Below are 14,583 nucleotides of genomic sequence, written 5' to 3' on the forward strand. Positions count from 1 at the left end.
GCTTGCCAAATGTCAAAAATCATGACTGTTGATCAGCCTTCTGGGGAGGTAGATTGATTTATGATTCTTTTTGAAGATAACACCTAGGGGTCATGAGCAATTCTCTTTGCAGGAAATGCTGAGCAGTTCTCTGAGGAGCTGCTCTCATTGTTTACTTTGCCTGCTATCAAATTCCTTCAACTTGCTATGGTGAACATAGTGTTGGTACATAAAACAGTACAGGCCATTGGCATCAATCTAATCCTTCTCAGCACTGCTCATATCCCCCTCTCTTCCATCCTTTGATCTAAGTCGCTATCAGACCAGCTTCCACGACTGGCCGTGAATTTCAGGCATTCGCCACTCTGTTAAATCCCTACCTCTTGTCTCCCTGAACTTTCTTCCACTCACCTTAAACAGATGTCCTCTGGTATTTGCTGTTTGTCTGTTGTTGGGTTTTTTTTGGGCGGGTGGGTGGTTTACTGCTTGCCCATCTTGTCTAAGCTTCATAATGTCTTGTATACAGGTACACAATCCTCTATCCGGACATCTAAAATCTGGAAAGCTCCAGAATCCAACAAGTGGGGAGAGAGACCAGCAGCGCGAGTCAGGCGGGCGAGGGGGAGAGACTGGCAGTGCCAGGCGGGCGGGTGAGGGATCAGCAGCGTGACTGGTGAGGGGGGGGGGTGGGGAGATGGCAGCACAATTCGGGTGGGCTTAAATCTGGCTTTCCAAAATTCGGAAAAATCTGAAATTTGGGACACTGTCCCCCCAAGGGTTCCGGAGAAAGGATTGTGTACCTGTACTTCTATTAAGACTGTTGCTTCAAGGTGAAAAGACTTAAGTTTGCTTTATATGACATGAATCCAGGCAACATCCTTCTAAACTTCCTCCACACCCTCTCTGCTTCCACCTCCTTCCTATAATGAGGAGACCAGAACTGAACAAAATAGAGCATTCTGGTTAGACTAGACTTGAGTAGAGCTACTCCATTACTTTGCAACTCTTGAACTCTTCTCTTGTGGTCATATCTCTAATGTGATGCTCTCTCCTAATGTGTTTGACCGTTGCCCAAACTAATGTTTTTGCTAACATCAATTCAAAAGATTGAGGAGGCAAACTTTCACAGAACCACTAACAAAACTCTGACAAGCAATGATCGCTAATTCATCGTAAGTATCCTGCATCTTTGGGTTTTTTGTTGTTGCCTTCTGTTTCCTCGTCACCCATTCCTTCCTGTGGCATCCCTTCAGCTTGGGTAAATTGCATTTAGAATTTGCTCCCTTTCAGTTTCCCAGTACTTTTCTCAGCACTGACTTGAATCAGTGAAGACAATGGATCGATGGAGTGCATTTGGCTCAAAACTGACAATTTTGAAAACAAAGTATTTGAAACAAATGTTATTTGAAATGGTGAGAGGTGGAACAGTTTTTTCTTTCCTGCCCTGAATTAAAAAGATCAGGAATATATTAATGCATTGCCACAAGTTGCAGAATACTTGTTGACCAAGCATTGCACTTCTAATGACCAAATGTTAATTTGCATGGTATATTTCTCATTGGCATAGTGTCACGTTTCATTGTTTCATTGTTTTTGTGCGTGACTGACCTCCTGTTGGCTCAATAAGCATGAACAAGGGTTTAGTGAGCGCACTGGAATAATTTTACTGGGTGATCTTCGATTCTTTAATTTCAGTAAACATCCCTACCCTGGGCTAACATTTCAATAATGAATCTACACAGGAGAAGGTATGAAGAGAAATTGGAGAAGCACTTTTGATGCCATCATTGGATCAGCTGATCTTGTGGCAGAGCAAATGCTCGGGCCCAGTTGTAAGGTAAGATAGGACCGGAGAAGGAGTCACCCAGTACTAAGGAGTAACAGAATGCAGATGTGACTCCTTCTCCGGTCCCATCTCATGATGTTTTTACCTTACACAGTGGGCCTGTTTCTTTGTGGACAGGATCTCTGCAATTTCAGGGCAGATGGTTTAGCAGTTTGGTTTAGTGGGTAGCTGGTTTTAAGGTGCAGGTATTCATTCCAAGTTGTTTTTTCCCCATTCTCATTGGGATCTCAAACATAGAACAGTACAGGACAGGCCCTTTGGCCATATAATTACAAAACCCTCTCTGTCTCAACTTCCATCCATCCACCTGTCTAAGGAGGTTGGGTGGCATCTAATGAGAAACAGTTGATGTTTCTGAGCTGCAACTCTGTCAAAAGTTGCAGTCTTTGGACTGTTACTGCTGTTGATTGTCCTTGGCGTCGCATGGGAATTTGGAGTGACTGGGTGTTCAGACTATCATCTTAAGCATGCTTGAAGTGACACAGAGGCAAGGATTCGCAGCTTTCAACAGCAGTAACATAAACATAACTTAAAATGTGGGTAATTAATTTAATTATCTAACATGATGAGCTGCTACTCACAAGGTAGTTGTCAGGCTTTTGAAGCTGTTTATCAAAAAGTCCCTTTAGACAGTGTCCATGGATTCACCTCCAGTGGTCCTGCAGCTGCACACTCTTTTTTGATCCATTGGCAACCTAAGCCCCAGATCAAAGCCTTCGATGCAATGGCCCCTGGGGGCCATTCTTGTCTTTGCACCCTCTTGAATCTTAGTTCCGATGCCTAGTTCCCATGAGAATCTCCAGCAGCACGCAGTCTGTGTAGATCTTTCAGCCACTGAGCCCCTTACTGGTCTGCTGCCCATGGTCAGGCCCTTGCGCCCTCTGCAGTCGTCTTCTATTCTGTTTCTCAGCTGGGAAAGGGGTGGTGTTCTCCACATTTCTGGTGTCTTACCAGTCTGCTGCTCCTCCGGAGCCTGCAACCACTTGTGGCCGCTGCATAGTACAGGGGCTGCCATCTTGGGCACCATGGTTGCAGGATTTTAATTAAAAACACCTCCTTTAAAGCCTGTACAGAGCCATTGATATTGGAACCAGGCAGTCAGTCCCTGTGGGGCAGCTCTGTTGTTACAGGCAGCTCTGGCATTGCCACCATTTTTTACGCTTTATTAACCCATAACTAAGTTGCCTCTTGATTATTTAAAATGTTGCTGTTGCCTTCTGTGCCTGCAAGTTTATAGATGAATTAGCACTTCAATTTATTGAATCAAAACTCTTTTACAGTCTGACCTTGGTGATGAAAAGTACGCAAAGGCCTTGCCTCAAAAAGGGGTTCCATTGCACAATTCTGAGAATGATCATGGGAATCAACTGCCAGTGAGGGCACCTTTGGGTATCGAAAATGTGGAGCAGAAAGTCTCCTTTGCCCCTGAGAACTACGTGTTTGCACCTGTACCTGGACATGATCAATTCAAACTTGCTCCACTCAGCCCACGAAGTGTGCATAACTTCTTTACCTCTCATACTTGGAGTCCTGCTAATCACCAGTCGTGAGTATTTTGTAAATCCTGTTTTTAATTAACATTTTGCTTTGGCACCCGATCCCGTGAGAATGATCTATGCTTCCTATCAAAGCCTCTCCCACCCTGCCTTTTACACATTTATTCCTACTCTGAAATGCTGTGTGGTAGTTCAGATGTCTACCTTGGTTATTGTATTCGATTTCAGTTTGTTTAGTCAGAATAACTGAACCACACCAACAAAATCAGGATTGGGTGCTGCACAATCATTTGCACATCAGGAAATTTTACAGTTCTTCCTGTACTGAAGCTGAATTAAATACTCATCTAATACATTACATCTCATCGTGGCATTTACTGACTTTGCCACGTTGGGAAATATCTAATGTACTTTCAGATTCTGCAGTATTGCATGTGGATTGGCACATGGTGGTGTTCAGATGAAATACTGAGGAATGCTTTTTGAGCACTAATCCAATGAAACGATGCCTCTGGAAAAGGGGTTAAAATCTCCCCAACATTTTTTGGGGATTTATTACTGGTTCTGTTTGTGTGGATTTGCTAAAGGAAACACTTTAATTTTTCAGTTATGGCCTAACTTCAGTTTTTTTTCATTTAAGAAAAGGATAGTTGCAAAATACTGGCAAGAAATGATGTATACATTTTGTTTGAATTTCATGGATTTAAGCCCGTGTTACAAATGGTGGAGGTTTGAAAGTCTAAGAATAAAATTTGCAAGTCTTGGGACTGCTATCAAATGCTAGGAGTGAATTCTTCCTTGCTTGCTATTCCATATCTGGTTATAGCAGCACCATCCCTCTTCTACCCCTTAAATCTTGTACTCTTTCCAACCACGTGAATAATTAAATTCTACATTGGTACAAGACCTTGGCTACCATGTTTTGTCCCATGCACTTCAAACTTGAAACTGCCTTGACACTTTTGCCTTAAATTAGCATTTAATAAAGAGTGTCTTTTTGAATGAAGTAGATCATTTGGCCCCTTGTTCACATTTCTTTATTTACATGTGGACATAGTGTACAGGTTTTTTCACTACCAATATGTGATAATTCTGCCTTGCCCATATTTTTTTTGGAGGGGGAGAGAAATCTCAGGGTTGTATGATAGTGGCTGATTTTTTTGTATTTGGCTTCAACTCTTCTGAATTAGTTTTCTATGGCTCCAAGTTCCCTGTGTGTTTTTTTTTAAATCTTTGTTCTTGATTAGGCTGAGATCCACTTTTTTGTACTTGATACTGAATCTATCACGGCAAATATTTACTTTTTTTTTTAAAGGGAAAATAACAGCAATTCTTCCACAAAAGTGAATCAAGAGACGAGATCTACAAGAAATGCCTTTGAAACAAAAATTGAGTTGTCCAATCTGCCTAATGCACCAAGTGAAGATCCCATTACAACTGGTAAGTATCATGTACAGGTAACGGTGAAAAGGTTCCATTACTGTCACGTATTACTACATATAAAATGTAACATGCATGAAATTCTTTAACTTTTCTCTACCTTAAGGCAGACAGAGAGTCGCCACTTTGTCCAGCATCCCTCACAGAAACCTACAGCACCTGGTGTTCCTGGGCAATCTCCCCTCCAAGGACTGATTAGCTTCTGAGATCTGACACTCTCAGGCTTATTTAGGCTATTAAGTGCTGTCAGGTATTTGTTCTTGATGGGATTAATTAATTATTTCACCCTTTAATAATTTTTTGCATATTTTATTTAAAATAATTTTATAGCTACAATACATTCAATTAGTAATGGATTGTATATAATCCTTGTACAATTTTCTTGCTGTATATGAAGTCAAATTAGACTCTGTTTACAATTTTCCCCTTGGAACCATAGAACATTACAGCACAAAACAGGCCATTTAGTCCTTCTAATCTGTGCTGAAATGTTATTTCACTAGTCCCATTGACCTGCACCCAGTCCACAACCCTCCATACTTTTCCATGTATCTACCTAATTTATTCTTAAAACTAAAGATTGAGCCTACATTTACCACATCAGATGGTAGATTTTTTCCACACTCCCACCACTGAGTGAAGAAGTTGCCCCCTAAACCTTTCCCCTTTCACTCTAAAGCTAAGTGCTCTCGTATTTATCTCCTAATCCAAGTGGAAAGGGATGGGTCACATTTACTCCATCTATGCCCCTTAAAATTTTGTAAACCTTATCAAATCTTGAAGGAATAAAGTCCTAACCCAGTGGTTCTCAACCTTTTTCCACTGACATCACTTTTAAGTATTCCCTATGCCATAGGTGCTCTGTGATTAGTAAGGGATTGCTTAAGGTGGGATGTGGGTGGGGAAGAAAGTTTGAAAACTACTGTTTTGATTGTGCCTCATTGACTCGTTATGTGCACGGTTTCATAACTCCAAAGGAAAAGGGCCAATGACAATTTTTCTCAAGCAAAATATTTCTGTAACAATTGGGTCTTGAGCAGTGATTCTTAACCTTCCCTTCCCACTCACATCCCCCCTTAAGCAATCCCTTACTAATCAGAGTACAGAAGACATAGGAGTTACTTAAAATGCTATGTAAGTGCAAAAAGGCTGAGAATCTGTTCAGCCTTTCCCTGTAACTCAACTCCTGAATACCCAGCAACATCCTAGTAAATCCTCTCTGCACTCTTTCAATCCTACTGATATTCTTCCTTTAGCTAGGTGACCAGATATTTGCTATAGTACATCTTCCAAACATTAAGCATGGTAGAAGGTAGAAGCCCTCTGATAATGTGCCAACATTGCACTTGTAAACAACTAATTAAATGTTCAATTAAAGCACATTTTAACCAGAGCAACAATGGAAAACATTGAATATAAATGAAATACATCAGGCCTGCAGGCCATGATTTTGCCACAGATATTCTGAAATTGACTCAACCCTCAGTAATAATCAAAATGCAACAGTCACGTGGCCATTCCCTTCTGGAATAGTTTTAAAAGGCCATGGCTTGTTGTATCTTTAGGTGGCTTTAGCTATTCAAATTCAATATTTTGATTCTCCGGAATAGGGACTGAAACTGGTTTGATAATGATTTTTACATCTTTTCCTGCAGCCTTTGAAGTTCCCTTAAGTAAACCACAGGAGCCTCTTGTAAGCTCGTCAAATGATGACAGAGCAGTGCACGGTATTGGCTATTTCAGGTCTGTATGTAGTAATAATATTTAAAAGATTAATTTAGTTCATGAAATCCAATTTTATTTTAAAGTGTCTTTATTTTAATGTGATGACAGAAATATTCCTTTAGAATTGATATATCTTGAATGTTCTACAAACAGTTGGTTTTTACACCAGATCTACTTTGCCTTTATTTTTCTGCATCATTTGTAGGGCAATTGGAGCCTTTGGTTGGAAATGTAATTCTTTTCCAGTTTACCTTGCAATTAGCAGAATGGTAGAGGGTGGAGTTAAAATGGTTTTGAAAATGTTTTGAAGTCTAGATTTGTCTATTGGTACAGCTTGTACCTCTCTAATCTGGTGCTCTGTGGTCTGGCATGTTTTGAATCTGTTGGTACAAATGCCTTACACGATTCTAACTCATGCTGGCGCTGTAAAGGCGTTGCACTAACGGCTGCACTTACCATGCCGCCCCACAGTATTTCCTGCTGTAAATCTGCTGCCATTAGTACAAACACCTTCAGACAATGTGGGATTCGAACTTTCATTGAATTCTGTGCCGCTGTAAAGGCATTATGCTAACCGCTACATTAAATGTGCTGCTCCACAATATTATTTCCTGATTTAAGCTTTGTTCTATCTTTGTTTATGTAGGAGGTTCACTTAGGGGTGAATTTGTTTTCTGGTGATGGTCAGGTCCCCAAATTGCCAGATTAGTTCAACCTGTATATAACAACTAATTGATACAAATTTCCCCGAATTTGTGCCTGTAGAATTAAATATTGATTTAAGGGCATCCTAGTAGCTAAGTAGAAAGTTGAGAGAAAGCATAGCAAACAAGTATTGACTGACATTGCAATGATATCTTTCGATTGAACCAGATGTATTTTTTAAAAAACAAGAAATTCAGTGAATAACATGCTTGTCCTCTCAATAAGAGCATCTTTGCATGGATTTCACACTCAGCTGACTTTATTTTCATTTTTCAACAAGCTGCTTTCATAGACAATCTCTAGCTACAACTTCCTAGCTTCCCAATCAAAACCACCACCTGTTTTTTCCTGATTGTGTGCCTGGAAATGTAGTTCTTACAGAAAAAAGACAAATGCAATACCAAACAAAAGTATCTACATTCCTGTTACTATTCTCAAAGATTTTCTTGGTAGATTCATTCAGCATTTTGTACAGCTATCAAAACCTGGCAAGTTATAGACTTTCAATAAATAAAATTGGGGAAATTAAAAAGTCAGGTAGATAGAAAGTTTAGCTGCACCAGTGTCAGGTGTGTGCCTTGTGCTTTGCCTCCTTTGTCCTGTATCTGGGCATCCCAGTACATTCAGTTCCTGGTTACCCCAATATTTCTATTGCTACTGGACTTTGACTTGAACTTGAAGGTGAAACATTTGATAGGCTTCCTGATTTCTTTCGTGTAATTGAAGGGCTGTCACTTGAGTTGGCTAGCTCATCACAGGAGTGACTAAAGTCTGGCTCCTTCTGCTTGTTTCTTCCCGAACTAAGGCTTTGTTCCACTTCAGAGAAAGCCAACTTTGTGATCTTTCAAGCTTCTTATTTAAAGTGCTCCCGTTGACTCTGTTTCAGATTGACATCATCTACCAATAGACGTTCTGAAATAGAGGCACAACAGCCTCATCCAAGTTGTGGGTGATGAGCTTCTGAATCTGACTCTGTCTCTTACAGTAATTGCTTTAATCTTCATTTTCTCATCTATCCTTTCTCTCTGCGGATATTTTCTGATGCTTTCATTAATTCTTTTAACTTCCTGATTGTATTTTCGTATGCTGACTTTGCACCTGCTGGATTTTCTTAGTGTATTTCTAGTCCATCTGCTTCAGTCAATTCACCATCGTTTCATTTTTCATTGAACCCCGTCCAATGAAACTGCCATTGGACAGTTATTTCGACCTGCTCCTTCTGCCCTCTTAATCGTTGGTTCATAACCTTTTTAGTTTCCTTCATGTAATGCAGTTTTTTGAATATTTTTGATTTTTTTAAAAATATACAAAATAAAATTATCAGTATCGCAATATTTTTAACTTTTTCTTACAGACAAAAACATAACAGTCCCTCCCTCCCTCCCCCTTCCATACTTACAAATCCGCATATTGTCCGAGCTTGGGTATCTTTTAAGTTTATAGAATACAATTGGGGAAACCATGTTGCATTTTTATTACTGTATTTGGGCCCCTATATGGTCCAGGTATGGCTGTCAGATCTTTATAAAAGTGTCGTATTCTTTTTCTGCAGTCCATTTTGCTATGAGTAGAGGGGAGATGGACTTCCAAGTGATGGCAAAAAAAATGTATTGCTATAGCCAGTGCTATTTTTATAAATGAGATTTGATATTAATTCCATTTGTTGCTTATTTTCATAAAATTACCACGTAGATGTATCTCTGGGTCACCCATGAAGGCCACTCCTGTTATCCTGGTAAATTTTTCAGTGATGTCTTGCCAAAATGGCCTCGCCTTCAAGCATGACCACGTAGCATTTTTTTTAAATTCCTGTCTCAATCCCACATTGGAAACCTGAAATTTCTGCTTTTGATCTACAATTTCTGTAATTGTTTTTTTTAATACTGAACTAATCCATATCTTGCATTTATAGTTGATGTCTTGCATCAATCTTGACCAGCTTCTTTCTGAAATCATCCCACCCAAGTCCAACTCCCATCTTTCTCCTGACCTCTGTAATCCTGGTTTTGCACTTTCACTCGACTATTTTTCAACGAGCTGTTTTCGCAGACAATCCAGCTGCAATTCCTGAGCCTCCTGACCAAAACACTTCCAGTTTCTGCCCTGCCGCGTGCATTGCATGCTGGAAAATATAGTTCTTATTTACACATAGTTCATAATAACAACACATATGGAAACTGTTAATCTTTATTCCTATATTAATCTAGTTTGCAGCTAAAACATTAGCCAGACATTTCAGTTGAGTGTCTGTGGGGGGGGGGAAGAAATGGGGTGGGTGATAGATGATTCTAACCTCAATGTGAAATTGGGGGATGGGGGGGGAAGAAATGGGGTGGGTGATAGATGATTCTAACCTCAATGTGAAATTGGGGGTTTGGGTGGGGGGGAAGAAATGGGGTGGGTGATAGATGATTCTAACCTCAATGTGAAATTGGGGGGTGGGTGGGGGGGAAAAAAATGGGGTGGGTGATAGATGATTCTAACCTCAATGTGAAATGATTCTTAATTTCTCCCTCCAGAGGGATCGTCACATCGGAGACTGAAAATTTAATTCTGCTTTGTCAGCAGTGGGAGGAGTGGGCAGATTCTGAAGTCGTCCCAGATGGTGGTAAGGCAGACTGTCAATTAACACCAATGTTCAAAACAAATTCCCTCAGTCTTGAATCCTTTTCAAATAAAGATTTTGATAGAATTGATTTAAATTTTGCCAAAAAAAAAACACTGCAATGCGGTGCAGTGGTCTGGAATTGTTGTTGGTCTTGATCTGTTCCAAATTAAATTTCAAATTAGTTTATATAGCATGCAATATGGAATTTTTAATGTAATGCATTGTTTACTAAATAAGCAAATGCCCAACATGTGGAATGAGCAGCTGATTGAGTTGCTACCTAATTCATCATGATATCCGCTGTCCATGTAAACTTGGCACATTCTCTGACCTTGTGGTCTTCCTCGAACTTCCAAAGGACGGGAGGTTAACTTGGCTACTGCTAACTTTCACTCATCTAGGTGGGTGGTTGAATCCATACAAACCAGTTATTCACGAGGAAACTGGTCCCAGATTGATTCAAATGAAGCCTCTATTCCAACAGTGTCCCTTGCATAAATTGTCATTTTAGAACTGTCAGTTTGCCTCAGGAGGTAATCAAGACAATATTAACTTGTTAGGTACTTTGAGCCCTGAAGTTGCTATCCTTTATATTTCTGTTGGCTAAATCAGGTTTGTTGTTCTGGAATTCTATTGTAATCTGTTGGCTCTCCCCATAAATGGAAGATTTTCAATATTTTTCTCAGTCAGCATGCATTTCTATTTGATCTTTTGCTCTAATGTATAATTTATTGTAATTGAATTTCAATTTGTGTCATCTTTGCCTTCATTCAACATTTCTAAAATTGGATAAGTTGCTTGCAGCTTCGGCTCAAATCAAACTATCACTTTGCTTTGTTTAGTCAAGGACCTGCTTCGTACAGCGGTGGGGCAGGCACGCCTCCTAATGGCTGAGCGATTCAAGCAATTTCAGGGTCTAGTCGACAACTGTGAATTTAAGACCAGTGAAAAGAAAGTTACCTGTGCAGATCTCGAAGGATTTTGGGATATGGTCTACTTCCAGGTATTAACTGAAGGTTTTTTTTGCATTTCAGCAAAACTTTGAACCAGTAGTGACTATTAAATTAGAGCTGATTGCTGCATGTTTTCTGTTCATTTCTTCGGGTGAATGCAATGGTTTGTTTAAGTCAATTAATACCATCCACCTATTCTGAACTCTCATAAGTTATTGACTTAATAGGGGTATGTGTAATTATTAGACTGGTTTGTATTCAGACTTGTAAATGGGGATGAATGGCAAGGAAATTCATTGAGAAGGGGTTGCAGTCAGGAAGAAGGCGAGTGAAATGGCATTGACAGTCACTTGAGTGCTTTCAATAGAAAAGAGCAAAAATAGAAACTGACTTCCCAAATTCTTCTGTCCAAGGACCATTCTGATGGGTAGCAGTTTCCTGATGCAGACTCTTGGGAAATTGATCGGTTCTCTTATTAAAAAAAATAAGTCATGGGAACATGAAAGAAGCGCTGGAACAATAGCAGAAAATGGAATATGGGAAAACCTCTAATAACTTCATTTGGTTGCTCTGAGACTTTAGTAAGCCAGGGTTGCAAGATGTTCTGATCTACTCCCTCACTTTACATCTATGACTGTGTGACTTGGTACAATAACATCTACAAATTTGCCAACCATACTACAGTAGTGGGTTGTACAAATAAAGAAAATGAATCAGCATGTAGAAGGGAGGTTGAAAACTTGGCTGAATGGTGCACTAACAACCACCTTGCACTCAATGCTTCCAAAACTAAGGAGCTGATTATTGACTTCAGATAGGGAAAACCAGAGGTGTACGATCCAGTGATCAGAGGTGGAGAGGGTGAGCAATTTTAAGTTCTTGGGAGTCACTATCTGAGGATCTTTCCTGGACCAATAATGGTATCGTGAAGAAAGTGCATCAGCGCCTCCACTTCCTCAGGAGTTTGCAAAGGTTTGAAATGACACCAGAAACCTGGCAAATTCCTACAGAGGTGGCTGCATTGCCGTCTGGTATGGAAGCACCAATACCCTCCAAAAGGTAGTGGACATAGCTCAGGACCACACAAGCAAAGCCCTCCCCACCACCGAGAGCATTTCTGGGGATCGCTGTCGTCCAAGAACAGCAGCAATCATCAAGAATCCACACTACCCAGCACACTCTGTTCTCGCTGCTGCCATTAGAAAACTTTCAATGCCATCAGGTTCAGGAACAGCAACTACCCCATTCCCATCGGATTCCTCAACAACAAACACAATCCGGGACTTATTTATGGACCTTTACTGGTGCGCTTTATTGATTTCTTTTTTAATTCTCAGTTTGTTTACATTTGTTATCTGTCTAGTTTTCGCACTACCAATAAGTCTGCCTCCTCTGCAGGAGAAAAAAAAACACAAAGAATCCCAGGGTTGTATGTGATGTCAATAAATCTGAAATGCAAGCTATACTAGCACCAGTCATGGAGTAAGAGCATGTAGTTTCATATTAACACTAGTTCCAGGTACTTGTAAATGGGCAAAACTATCCAGTTTTTGCTGATCATGATCAGACAGGGTTTCTTATTTAAACAGATGCAATGGGTATAAAGTGAAATCAAAGTACTGAAAATGAGATTTATTGCCAAAACTGTCCCAGTGTCCTTGCAGTTTAATTACAAATCAAACCAAGCTTCACAATATTTTGTCTCCAACAGCCATGGTTGGCATAGCAGTTAGCACAATGCTTTTACAGCACCAGTAATCAGGACAGTTTGAATCCCACGCTGTCTAAGGAGTTTGTCGTTCTCTCTCTGTCTGCATGAGTTGACCCAGGGGCTCCAGTTTCCTCCCACCAAGGTGTAGGTTAACTGGTCGGCGTGGGCCAAAATGGCCTGTTTCTGGCTGTATGTCTGAATATATGTATGTGTGGAGAGAGATTTAATAATTTAATTAATTGTATGGAACTTTCTGTTACTTCTCCCCAGGTTGAAGATGTGAAGAAAAAGTTTGAACGATTGAAGATGATTCAAGAGAATAACTGGGAGGAGCCATCATTGCCCAAAAGAACAGTCAAGGTAAAAGATATAAAATGTAATCTTGCACAGTTGCCCACTTGGTAATTCAGTGCAGTTTATTTAGACATGTAAAATTGTTAGTGCATGGTGGTCAGTTTAAAAGATTAATACTGTTCATGTTAATACAACTGCCAGTCGTGTGTTATCTGCTCTGGTTCTGACCAGGATCTTTATTGTTGGACTAAGGCGCATGAATAAAAGTAGTAAGAAATAGGAGCAGGCATTCGGCCCATCGAGCCTGCTCCTCCATTCAATGTGATCGCGGCTGATCTGATGATGGGCTCATCCCCACCGACTTGCCTTTTTCTCCACAATCCCTTCATTCCCCGCCTGTGTCATCTCTTTCAAAAATGAGACTTTCTGAATTTGGGTTATGACACGTTCTGTGTTTGCTAATGTTTCTCACTTAGAAAAAAGCTGCCAACATAAAAGCAGAGGTTGGAAAAGTCAACGTTGCATCAAAGAGCCGTTTTGCAGAGGTCAAGGCAGCTCTGAAAGCCAAAATGAAACGGGAAATGGCAGGTTCCAGCCACACAGAATCTAAAAGTGATCTCATTGTGTTTGATGCGGGATTCTTCAGAGTAGAGAGTCCTGCGAAAACCTTTCCTGGTAAGGGTTTAAATGTCTCGATCTTCATCTCATCTGTGATCCCTTTATCTTGAGCCTTAAATGTTGGTTTTGCAAGGTTGCAGTTGGAGCCACGTGGGCATATCAAATTGACAAACTGTAAATGTATAGCAAGACAGCAATGCCTGTTTTGAGTCTTGCCTTTCTCCATTTTGACAAGTTTAACCTCCTCACTCAAATGATGTGACGGAATTCCCAGCGTAAGTGAAGGTTCAATGATGTTGACGCTGTATTAGCTCGGGAGTTCCAAGTGTGAGAGATGGGGAAATTCCATGAAATTCACATTACGTGCGATGCATTGAAGAAAAATATTGCAATTCTGTTGCCTTTTTGCCAATAATAGATGAGGCTGTGCTCTGTTTCAGTGGGCTGCTAAGTAGTGCATGTACAGCAAGGTTTAGAAAGATGGTTGTTTGATAAATGAAGTTTGAAATTCTAACTTGATCCAGTGACTCCCAAAGCTTGTACAAAGAGCTGGGCATCAAGGCAAAGATCCAAAGAACAATGCAGATCAAATGGATGTTCTTCAACTACTCCTACTCCTCCTGAACACTGTGTGACAGACATTCCAAGCCAACAGACTTGTGTCAGCTCTGATACCAGGGCAAATATGGAATTGCTTGCAATGACCACCTCGAATTTTGTGGCTAGAGAGAGGTGAGTCTGTCTAAATTTATTTTAAAATGCAGACATCTTGATGTTGGTTTATTTCTACTGTAGAATAAGTATTGTTAACGGCCATAATATCAGTATACTTGGTCCTGTCAGTTAGACCCTTTGGCCCACAATGTTGTTCCGACTATGAAAACCTACTCAACAAATTTAACCTTCCCTCCTTCACACTCAACACTCTTTGTTAGAATAGTGCTAAGATTTCATAAATTGATAACATGGATTTTAATTTTGTGTTACGGGGAAACTGGTGTAACAATTCTCCATTGAAAATGCATTTACTGACAGCTGACCCTAGGTGACAACAATGGTCTTGAGTTACATGGCCTCAATGGCAGACAAAAAGTAGCAAACTAGAATTCAGTGGAAGCAAGAAAAGATGTTTGTGGATTAGGTGTATGCAACTTGAAATAGCAACGTTGGGGCCAAAGGCTCTGCTGGAGGAGCGGACCATTGGGGCA

At 40.3% G+C, this 14,583-nt stretch overlaps 1 protein-coding gene across 2 annotated transcripts in view; it reads left to right on the forward strand.

Annotated features, from left to right (window-relative positions):
- The window catches only part of dlgap5 (discs, large (Drosophila) homolog-associated protein 5), a 66,567-nt gene that overhangs the window by 14,150 nt on the left and 37,834 nt on the right, over positions 1 to 14,583 (forward strand). The window contains exons 6-13 of one of the 2 annotated variants that reach the window (XM_069910116.1): positions 3,106 to 3,371; positions 4,637 to 4,761; positions 6,417 to 6,504; positions 9,711 to 9,799; positions 10,642 to 10,802; positions 12,734 to 12,823; positions 13,234 to 13,432; positions 13,912 to 14,107. In XM_069910116.1, the coding sequence (XP_069766217.1) occupies positions 3,106 to 3,371; positions 4,637 to 4,761; positions 6,417 to 6,504; positions 9,711 to 9,799; positions 10,642 to 10,802; positions 12,734 to 12,823; positions 13,234 to 13,432; positions 13,912 to 14,107 (1,214 nt within the window). Of the gene's footprint in view, positions 1 to 3,105; positions 3,372 to 4,636; positions 4,762 to 6,416; positions 6,505 to 9,710; positions 9,800 to 10,641; positions 10,803 to 12,733; positions 12,824 to 13,233; positions 13,433 to 13,899; positions 14,108 to 14,583 lie in introns of both variants that reach the window. The other variant, XM_069910115.1, reaches the window with a different exon arrangement.

This window comes from Narcine bancroftii, chromosome 13, assembly GCF_036971445.1.
Source record: "Narcine bancroftii isolate sNarBan1 chromosome 13, sNarBan1.hap1, whole genome shotgun sequence".
Lineage (NCBI taxonomy): Eukaryota > Metazoa > Chordata > Chondrichthyes > Torpediniformes > Narcinidae > Narcine > Narcine bancroftii.